This window comes from Nelumbo nucifera, chromosome 8 (assembly GCF_055504915.1).
Source record: "Nelumbo nucifera cultivar China Antique chromosome 8, China Antique-T2T, whole genome shotgun sequence".
Lineage (NCBI taxonomy): Eukaryota > Viridiplantae > Streptophyta > Magnoliopsida > Proteales > Nelumbonaceae > Nelumbo > Nelumbo nucifera.
Window position 1 is genome coordinate 22,038,623 of NC_142656.1, and position 11,598 is coordinate 22,050,220.

Below are 11,598 nucleotides of genomic sequence, written 5' to 3' on the forward strand. Positions count from 1 at the left end.
TTCTATATCACGGTCAGCTCAGTTCTGAATCTAAGGTCCCACCATGGAAGAAACCAGACCCTTGCACCCTTGCATGACCCTTAGATCCCAGGAGATCACATCTACAAGAGATTTTCCATGGGAAAACCAAAGCATAAATCCTAACATAGTTCTGACCATACCAGAGTAAACTCAAATGATGAAGAAAACAGAATAGAATAGGATACAATAATGGAAATAAAAAAACTACCATAATCTGAATCGCTTTTTGACAGCATGCAAAGCAGAATGCACCACTCTGCTGCCTGCTGTCTTTCCCTAGAATGTGGTTTCATGTATCTCATAACCAGAATCTTAAAGTTGATGTGGTTAATAAAGGCCTTTGGCTGAGTTGGATCAAATCAAATATAAGGCCTAGACCTAGTAAACTTTCTAACTATTATTCCTTTCGCAAGAGTAACTGCTTAGAGCAAGAATTTAAATGGAATTATATGAAAGGTGACTTTTACACTGAAATCCAGCAAATATATCCCATTAAAGGAACTGAGAAAATTGATACGCCATTGCTCCAGAAAATGGTGACATATCAGTGCCACATTAAAATAAATCAGTGCTCCAAAAAACAGTAATCCATACAACACCAAATTTGAGGCTTTCTCAATTTGAATCTCGTTGCTGCCAACAAGAACATAATGTGGCAGTGACGTAAACTTCCTATAATGGGCAGTAGTACTGAAAACAAATATGGAGAACTGGTATCAAACAGGTGTTACTATTGCCCCAGGAATCGTCCTGACAGCAACGTTTCCAAACAAAAAACACATTTTCCAACCCGCATCAGAAAACGAAAAAGGTGCTGTATATGCAGCATCAATGCCAAACACAAAAGCCTTTCTTTTCATTCTTTGGATAACTATTAACTAAGCAGAAAGATACATAAATTAGCTTCAACAAAATAACTACCACTTTTTACAATTGGATATTACATTCTTCAGTAATCTAGGTACACTCCAAATTCTTAAGAAATGGAATGCCTTTGTCTTGAGGAGGACACGGATGACTTGGTCTCCCCAGGATTCACTGATGTTGGGCTCTGAGAACTCCCAGATGTATCAGAGCTTCTGTTCTCATGATGTCCTCTACCGCCAACCCACAACTTATCGAAGATCCTCCTTGATCGAGATGGCAACAATGCACCACCTCTATTTTTGCTACCCTTCTTGCTTTTCTTCTCCCCATTTTCCTGGCAATCTTCATCATGGATCTTCATGTGATTCATCTGTTTCTTGAGCAATTTGTAGTCCTCTGTGTCTGTCCTATTCCAATCCTCCGTGTTGGTCGTAGATTGTGAACTATCACGAGATACATTTTGTGGGGCATTGTATCCCGCTGAAGCTGCTTTGACCTGCTCAAAGAACAGAACCTGGACAACCACACGGAGTGGGAGACGCTCATTCTGTGCTGCATGCATGCTTGCTTCCATTGTCAGCTTCTTGACATCCATCAACCCACAAATGCTCTTTTTCTCACCTTTCGTCAAATTGGGATGCTCCTGAAAACAAAATAAATAATCAGATATTCCATAATTGTAAGAACATTGTCCCTATACTCCCTCATCTCTGCTCCACGTTTCAGATATTCAGAAACTAGAACCATAGGAAAAAAAATAATACCATGGCAGCATCTTTCCCTCAAACCATATTAGTAATTTCCAATATTATATCATATTCCTGACAAACTCAAGATAGAAATAAAGCTTACCTTCAGGTAGAGGTCAACTGCCTTGTATAACCCATCATGAATTGGTCTAGCTGAATCAGGAATTGATTTTGCCAGACTAGTGAAGCTAGAGAGTGAAAGGTTTGGATCAGAAGCAATCTCAGCAAGATACCCATCAATCAGTTTGCCAACTTTCAGCCAGGAACCTCGTCCTAAAACAAAATCTTCACCTTTCTCATTTTTCTCAATGTAACCCAAATCCCGAGTACATTGATTTTGCATCAAAAACCGATTCACAATGTTTTGCACCAGCTCAACATCATAGACAGTAGTGTCAGGAGAACGGGCAGGAATCATCAAATCACCTACTGATGCTTCATCCAAATGTAAACTGATCCTCTTTACAAGCTCTTCCCTTGCTGCATCACCAGCTCCAACCAAGATGGCAACTTTCAACAGTTTTAGCAGAAAACTACACAAACAGCCAACACCCTTATCAGAAGGCAGCAACCAAATGATTGTTTCCACTAAAGACCTATACCTTCGGGTATAGTCATCAGAAACCAGGGCATCAATGGAATCAGGCAACCATCTGATGGCATAAACCTTGAGAGCCTCCCCTATCACATCTCCAGACATTCTTCCCTTTGATTTTATAGCAACCATCACCCGCTTGTACAGATCAATATCTAGCTCACATATATCTTCAATCCACCAGTCTTTGGGAACAGATTGTATTCTCTGCTGTAATCTGGTCCCATGCTCAGTAATCTCTCCCACTGCTAATTTTCGGTTATAGGTATATGACCAGTTGACACTGGATGGGTCTACAGATGTCTTGGAAGCAATGGAATCAATACATCTACCTACAACTTTCAGCTCTTCGGCCCATGGTAGAAGAGACTTTGTTGTCTGGAGGACAATAATAGAATCTTTCCAACTGCGGAAGACACTGGAATTTAGAAAAACTTCAATTTTAAAAATTAAATTCCCACGATCAGCATCCTCTGTCATCTCAAGATACTCCGCTGCACATCGAGCAGCAACAACATTGTAAGCATTGAGGGTTACTATCATTCCATAGCAGAATTTAGCACAAATCTCAAAGGCTTTTGGTCCGCCTGGAAAATCAACAATGTGAACTTCATCAGTGTTCTCCTCGTTGGCTTTCAGTACCAGCTTTTGCAAGCGATTGCTCTTGGACAATAGAGGAAACTGCATACAGTGATTATTCTTCAAGAGTCAGCTATAAAATGAATGCCATTTGGTTGTGAAATTGACCAAAAAAGGAGAGAGAATCATTAACAAAATTTGCACGACATTCCTTTCTGGAATGCATTTACAAATGTTCAATTAAGTGGTGCACACATGGTCTGTGTATCGGCACTTTCAAACCACATGCCTTTTATTTTTCTTTTAGTTTATTTTTTCAAATTTCAGTTTTAAGACTGCTTTGATATATATTATTTAATAATAAAAAGGTTCCCAAAAACATCTGCAAACAGGTGTCTTGGCCAACTTTTGAACCTTGGGTGCACATTAGGTAGTATCTTTATTCATAATGCACAAAATGTAGCTGGCAAATGAGAAAACCTAAGAAGCTGTATTTTTTGTATGCATTCAATATTTGAGTGCATATTGCTTGCCATTTTTTTGCAGTGATTCGAATCTACTTGAAACAAAATGTTTTACCAACACCTAACTAGCTTTCTTTTGGAGGAAAACAATACTAATTTTATAGAAATTATCAGATTCTTGCTTCACTATACCAAATTCCTACATTTCCATGCGAGAAAGATTTTATCTGCAGAAGTGTCACCTCAATTTCCTGACAATCTTGTTGAGCTTCCAGAAGTTATATTGGAAGACAACTAACAACTCTAATTACATAGATCAACTTCTTTCCATGAGAATAAATAGAAGAAATCTTACCTTATGGAGATAAAACTTTATATCCCCAACATTTATAACAATGTCGGTTGTCAGCTCAGATGCTACATATCTGCATGAATGTTTTAACCATGTCAGGTAAAGGAGGCATTGCAATAGATAGCTGGGAAGAAGATTCATGAGTAAAAATAGCATAGGAAATACTTTAAAATTGCAAGCTGCAAAAGGAAACAAAAGAAATTTTGATTACTAAAATCTATGTACTTTCAAGTAGACATTCTAGTTGCCTGTCTAATTCAAAAATTCCAGATCTCTAGCTGAAATGTCAGAACAATCTATTATTTCCATAATTATAACAAAAAAGAAACTAGCAATTTATTCAGGCCATGTAACAAGACCATTTTCAGAAATGTGTGCATGTCAAATTATTTCACAATCACACCACAAACATGTGCAAACACGTTTTATATTAAGGATGATGTCTATTTTATGTGCATATTTGAACATCCATTTAGACAAAACAGGTTCTATCATGCATATTCAGTTCTCATCAATTCCAATTGAAGGGTTGCATGAACCATTCCAATACATCACGTATTCACGTAAAGATGAACGCATACTATATCTGCATTCCATTTTTTGTTGAGGAACATGAGTCTGAAATACGCATCTAGCTGGTGAAAATACATGTTTCAGGCACATGATAAACGGTGAGCTTCATTCAGCTAGGAGATACGTTCTAAAGGGAAAAACAACAACTGACACATAAAAATTTGAGAAAACTTTTGTTTTATTCAAAACATCAATCAAAAACCCTTTTACCTGCATTTAATTTGTGTAGGTGGACAGTATAAAAACATTCCTTGAATTTTCAATTTCTCAAGGTCCTTTTGAAATTATAACATTCTTTTTAATGAATTCCTAAAATGCATATTAATATCATAAAACTTGCAAGCTGCTCCTAGCACTAAATATGGTTGTATCTAGGAAAGCTATGTGCTCTAAGAGACCAGGAAATTCATGGTGTTGATTATACACATTTCATACCATGACCCACTTTACCTTCTTATGTTTGCTTACTATGCAAAAAATAAAATAATCAACGTTTTTCTCCTTTGAACCAGCATTCCTCCACTTGGGGGAGGGGGTAATGAATATAGATAGACACCAAACAGGTACCAGTAGCAAGAAGCCATAGTGACCAGAAAGGTATTTTCATTGGTAATGTTTTCCATGAAGACTTGGATACCTAATCCTCAGCTGATACACAGGTTGAAGAGAGAGCAGTTCCTTCAGAGACATAAATCATGATAAAAATTTCAAATTTTCAATGGATCATAATATTTGCAATACCACATACATAAGATATATATTTAACATTAATGGTGGCAATATCAGGGCACATGAATGAGAAAGGCATAATGGTATCAGAAACCCCGTAAATATATCACTAAGAGCATAAATTTCATCCTGGAATTACAAGATACCATGACAACAACTTAACACTTGGACACATATCGATTCACCATCTTCTTATTCAATATGTGTGACAGACATATTCAAAACCCTATTGCTTTTGTACCAGCCGTTTCTATAACCAGATAATTCCTTTACTATACAACATTATCATTTAAGGTCATTGGCATGTACATGAAGTAAGTCAATACTTACCTGGCATCTAGTAGGCCAAGGACATTTTAGAATTTTCATCTATTCCTAATAATTCTTCCCATCATTAATGGAAATTCCAATGGCACATTTTAGAGAAGCAAAACATAATTGCATGAAGGTGAATGCAGATAGTGAAAAAAAAATTAAACCATCAGATTTTGGCAACTGTGAAGGAACTTGAAATTTTTGCAACACCATCTTAAAGAAATATGAAGTAGAGTAATAGCCTAAGAAGCTATATGGTAAAAGACTGGAGCCCTAAAAAATCAGTAAATATTTATGGATTCTTAAGGGACATCCCCATTTCTCCTTAATTATTTGACATAAACGAACCCATTTGCACAACGAATGTGCTTTTACCTATAGAACAACACCCCAGTAACAACCAAAAAAAACAGACCTTTCTCCACAGGAATATAATGTTAGAAATAAAAGAATATAGACTATTTCAATACTTTTCCTTTTTTTACAGACTTGTCTTTGAGTCCTTGTTTTTTCCATCTTGCCAAGTCAGATTCCTGGATACTGGATCCTGATTCCCATGTAGCAACTGCCACTATGCATAGATATCAAGTATGTTCACCGTCTTACACTTACTGAAATAACACCAAAAACCTTCTCCACAGTAGTATGATGGTATCACTTAGCATATGGCCATGTACAGACCCTACAGGGACTTCTTTTTTATTAACTCGATCTAACTTTAAACATGGTTCAGCGCACAAACAAACTCCAGACATAGTCCCAGAAGTAAACCATTTTTACACGATTAAATTGCAACAAGGGAAAGGAACTTCAACATTTTTTTTCACCTTGGGTGGAAAGCTGAAGTTGGAATCAAACCCAATCAGAAGGCAGACTTTCAGCCAAAACTCAGAATACCGGTACCTCTTAAAATGTGTGGATTAAATGCCATCAACCCCGAACCCCCATTTCCCCCACATAGCATTATGTCACCATGGCCACCAACCCACCAATCAAGACAGTTCACACGGTGGACCACATCTAGAATGGGTCAAGTACCAATGTACCATTTGTTAATCATGTTTGTTCCTCCAGCCATCCAAAGTTGTGGATCTACAATCTATGGTTACTGAAATGCCAAACACCAACAAGCAGGGACTCACCACAGTAACTCCATCTGTAAGGAGTTTTTCTTCTCTAAAACCCGGAAAAGAAACAGAAAATATAACTAGGAATATTCAAAGGGGAGTCCAAAAAAAATGTAGCCACTGATTAAAAAGCAAAACATTAGTTTGAGTTTATCCACATCCCATTGAACTCAAAATGGAAAAAATGGAAGAAAAGCATAGAAGTAACTGTAGCAATTATCTTACAAAAATAGATAACGAGAATATAGGTTCCAGGAAAGTTTTAAGGAGAACAAAGTAAACGAATGAAGATACCAGGTTCGAATCAAAACTACAAGTAAAAGATAGCATAAAAAGCAGGACAGAAATCGACCCAACAATTAAAGAGGAATATACAGACTACAATGTGGAAGAAACGGAAGCCAAAACAAAACAGAGAAGGAGAAAGAAAGAGAGGAAAAGGAAAACAGAAAAACAAATCAGAACAAACAAACAAGCTACGACATATAATCTCATATAGACAGAGATGACAAATATAAGGAGAACAGAGAAACAAACAAAGCAACTGAGAGAAAACCAGAAGAAAGAAAAGAAATACAAACCCTGACCTGATACAATTGCCATCCGCCTGAAATGCATCCGGCTTCGATCCCAACTTCATAAACTTCATCCCCCCAATACTCAGAGCACAAAACCCAGAAAAAGAAACACCAAAACAACCAAAAAAACAGCCCGGAAAACCGCTTTCGAACACTAAAAGGAACTCTTTTCTTCACTCGCAAACAACCTCTCAGACTTTCAAAAATCCACCAGACCCAACAAAATCCAGGAACCCACTCTCGCGTTCTTCCCGAAACCCAACACCAATACACACCACTCTATTGCGCCGTCCTTTGCCGCCCCTCTTTAATTCTCCGTAGAAAGAGATAAAACCGCCTGACCATCCCCCAAACACAAAAAAAAACCCACTTCGACCCCTCAGAAACGCGGTTTCACGCGGCAAAACCGCTACTACCAGACTGAAGCATTTGTATTAAAGAGACCCAGTGCTTGTGGGGCTATTTCCGAATCAAACAACGCTCAATCCCTGCCGTCCGCCTTGGTTTCCGAACCATTTCCACATCGACGATGACGACGAAATGTGTGTTCGATAATTCTCCCTCCCCCTTCAATTGTCGCCGCCTTTGTATTAAATCACGCTGATCCACGAAGATTTCATGGAGTAAATCTCGAGATCGTTCCTTTCCTCTCTCTGTGATCTCTCTGTATCGCCTCAGACCCTCTCTCTCTCCCCCTCTCTGAGATTTGCAGGAAAAAGCAAAAGAAACAGAGAGTGTTTTTGTGTGTGTATGCATCACTGTATAGGGAGTAGGGGACTGTGTACAGAGGCCCTCAGAGCCTTTATGGAGCTTTATGCCGTTAAAGCACGCCACCCTTTTTCTGACCAAAATACCCTCGTCTGTTACATTTATTCCCTAGCCTACTCCTTCCCTCCTAACGCGGGCCCATGCTTCCATGTGGAGTCATGAGAAAAGATGATCCTAGCCCTCCAATTCGGTCCGATCAATGAATGGTTCAGATTGGTCAGTAGTGTGGTGTGATTGAGACCACACTATCAATTGTTCTTTGGATTTTCTTGGATGCTTTTTGTGGTAGACATAAGACAGTGGATCATCCAACCAGATGGCTCACGTGCAAGGCTATGGGACCCATAGTTTCAAATGGTCTCTCCCAGGAAAACAAGGACTGGTCGAAGGTCAAACTCAACATGGGGTCCAGTTGAATGTGAGAAATCAGGGGCATGTGGGTGGGACACATGGGCCCACAGGACCCACCTTGTACATATACCAGTTCCCAAAGTCAACCTGATCTGATGACCATGACCACCAGATCTCTGATCTCTCACATTCAAAGGAAAATTATAATATTATTAAAATAGATAATTAATATCCAGATCCAGGGATCACAAGCTCACAGTAGTCTCCCTCCCATAGTTTCGTTTGAATGGGTATGTCAGTCTGACAGCCCAGGTGGGAATTTTGGCCGTTGAAAATGGGTCGGGTCAGACAGAAAACCCACATGGGTTTGGGTCCCCAGATGACCCACTTATTGGGTTGGTTGATCAAGTTTCAAGCAGTTAGAACTTAGAAAGGATGCCCATGTACACTGATTTTGACCTTGACTTCCACAGATTGGATCAAGGTGGATGAAAAACCCAGATCCGAAAGAGATCCATTGGATCCATATACTGGTCCAAATGTCCAGATTAATTGAATTGGGTTGGGTGGATCAATCCAAACTATTGACAATGACCCTAAGGCCCAATCTCTCTCCATTGAACTTCATCCAAGAGGGAAGGTGCAATGGATGCATGGAGCCCATAACTAATAATGGAAAGGACCTGCCTACTTCACCACACTAATTAATTATCTTCTAAATATTTACAAAATATCAAACTAGTAATTGGAAATCTATATAGAAAGCTCAGAAATTTTCGATCAACAAATTTGAAAAATGAAAATGTTAGTTCTATATTTAATGTTTAAATAGTTTCATTAATAAGTGAATATTAATAGGTTAGTATTTTTACTTTTTTAATAGCAGAAAAAGAAGCATTAGATATTAGAGATTCACTAGATCCCATACTATGACCTCCCTTGGCTAGCCGTAGCCAATCAGCAATAGGAAATGGATTACTTAATCTATCATCAATAGTAATAGGAAAAAAAAAAACAAGGGTGAATACTTAGGGGTGGTATACTTTAACTCATTAATGAGGGTTGACTGTGAAAGTAAAATTACTAAATTGCTCATTTGAGTGTTTATGATCGACATCAATAAATATAAAAATGATGAAAATATAGCCATTGTAAATCGTTCTCAAAGTGTTGATGAAACATTCAATTCTCGATAGGGGTGGCCACAAGTCAAGTTTTTTATTATGCCACAAGTCAAGTTTTATACATATATAATAAATATAAAAATATTATGCATAATAAAAAAATATTATATATAATAATAATAATTAATTCTTATAATTTTTTTATTTTTTATTTTTATAAAATGTTTGGCTCACAGTTGTGCTTGAACTGAGCTGAGCTCAAATTTACGAGCTTTTTGACTCAAGCTGAATTCGAATTTAAGTATTTAACTCGAATCGAGCCTGATGATTTATTGGCGAGCCAAGTTTGAATAACTAGATATTTTCGAGATGTTCTCAAGATGAATGTTGAAAGAAGTTAAGAGAAACATATAACAGTTAGGATTTTAGAAAAAAGAAACTAAGTTAAAAGAGCAAATTAGTTTCATAAAATAGTTTAAGGTTTGAAAAATATTTAAAAGAATATTCTATAAAATTAATTAACAAAATGCTTATCATGTCTATGGGGTCTTTGTTTCAAAACAAGTGTTGAGAGTCCCTAAGTACAGAGTGGCTGTCAAAAACCTAAACAAGAATTTAAAAATAACAGCTTTTTCTTTGCTAGAAAAGAAAATTAATAATTTAAATACTAATAATTAAGCTAATAAAAACTCAACCTCCCCACAATTATGAGCTTATAAATTGCACAGATCAAATGGCAAATAAAATAACATTAATTTGTTCGAAGATTTTAATGCCTCTGTCCACTAGAGTTAGGACAGCATAATTAATGTGAAACTGTATATTGAATGGATTTTCAACTAACTTTTTATGAATTTCTTATTTTAATTGAACAGTCTCAACAGGACAAATATTTTCCAAGGTCTTAGTCCTGAGGACGTCTCGACAAGTGTAAACGGTCATTTATGAACGTTAGGACTCCAAAATCCTTTCTCAGTCTAACAGCTAACAAGGACAGATTGATTACAACTTATCAACCAGTGTAAAGTTACTTTGATTATAAAATATAAATTTACATGTTAAGGAACATGAAAAAATTGATGCATAGGGTATAAAAGGGAACTATTTGGTGGTCATATGCAATAAAAATAGTGCTGATGTGGCAATCAAAATAGGTTCATGGTGCATATTCAGCTATTACTCTAATGCCACCTGGCAAAATTTCAACCAGTAGCTCTTTTTATGCAATGAGAGTCGATTTTTCTAGCCTTGCTTCCCAAGTCAACTCAACAAAGCTGTGGCTTGTTATTTCATCAATCTTTGGCAACACAGATCTTTGGTTGCCATTCTACCCTACCAAGCTTTCTTTTTTTAACTCAGCATTGCTTAGTTTAAAAGGATACACCTGAAACAGTCTTTTTTCTAGTCCCTACTATGTATGATTTTGTTTTTTAAAACAAAAATAATTGTCAAATAAGAATAATATATCTATTGAGCTCCTATTATGGTGGGACAAAATTTTTTTACACACCCAAAAGTCAAAATTAAATCAATCATCTTTAAGATTGTCGAGTACAGTTAGTTTATTATTACTTATTGAGAGTGGGTAAATTTCTAATTTCACCTGAGGTTCAAAATATCGATACATCCTAATACCGCAGTGTGAATGATATACTTTGTATCACATAGATACACACTTCTTTTTTTATTTATTTTTTTTAAATTTGAAGGAGGGTATATTTAATATAACATATAAAATAAGGGGTTTGAGGAATTATCCTTAGAAAAGGTGTTGATATTAAGGGTGTCAATGGACTGGTTTTGGATTGGACCCTGTCCAGTTCAAAATCAATTTAGATAGATTGGACAAACCAACAAGACATATTGGATTAGACTAATCCGGTCCAAATTATTTATTAGATTGGATTGGACCTAGTCAATCCGTAACAAATTTATATTGGATTGGGTTGGATTAAGCCAATACCTGATCCATTGATATGAGATAAGAATATATGTGTCAATGGACTGGATTTGGATTGAAACCAATCTAAATCAAAATGAATTTGAACAGATTGAATGGTTCAAACATTAAATTGGACCGATCCAAATTGGTCCAAAACATTCATTGGATTGAATTGGACCTGGCCCATTTATAATGGACTCACATTAGACTGGATCGGATTGAACCAAATTCAGTCCAATTGACACCTCTAATCGATATGATAAGATATATCGGATAGAGGGCATATCATGTCAAAATTTTGAACCTTGACTATACGGGTTAGATTTTCCAAGGAGAATGTGAACGCATAGAATATTTTTATTTTGTAAAACAATTTAATACTATTGGCAAATACCCCCACCCCTTTTTCTTGTTTATGCATGAAAACTGAACAGTCTACCTAAGAGTTTCGTCTGTATAGACCC

At 36.7% G+C, this 11,598-nt stretch overlaps 1 protein-coding gene across 2 annotated transcripts; it reads right to left on the reverse strand.

The window, feature by feature from the left end:
* Positions 1-824: 824 nt before the first annotated feature.
* On the reverse strand, positions 825-7,739 carry LOC104610755 (phototropic-responsive NPH3 family protein NPY1-like). Of its 2 annotated transcripts, none has more exons than XM_088893968.1 (4): positions 6,959-7,739; positions 3,631-3,700; positions 1,741-2,819; positions 825-1,531 (listed from the first exon to the last, which is right to left on the reverse strand). In XM_088893968.1, exons 3-4 carry the CDS (start codon positions 2,773-2,775, stop codon positions 998-1,000), a joined length of 1,569 nt encoding a protein of 522 aa, XP_088750094.1. In that variant the 5' UTR covers positions 2,776-2,819; positions 3,631-3,700; positions 6,959-7,739; the 3' UTR covers positions 825-997. The 2 variants fall into 2 exon arrangements, with proteins under 2 accessions (XP_088750094.1, XP_010275834.1); XM_010277532.3 differs by having other exon boundaries at positions 1,741-2,913; positions 6,959-7,734.
* Positions 7,740-11,598: the final 3,859 nt, after the last annotated feature.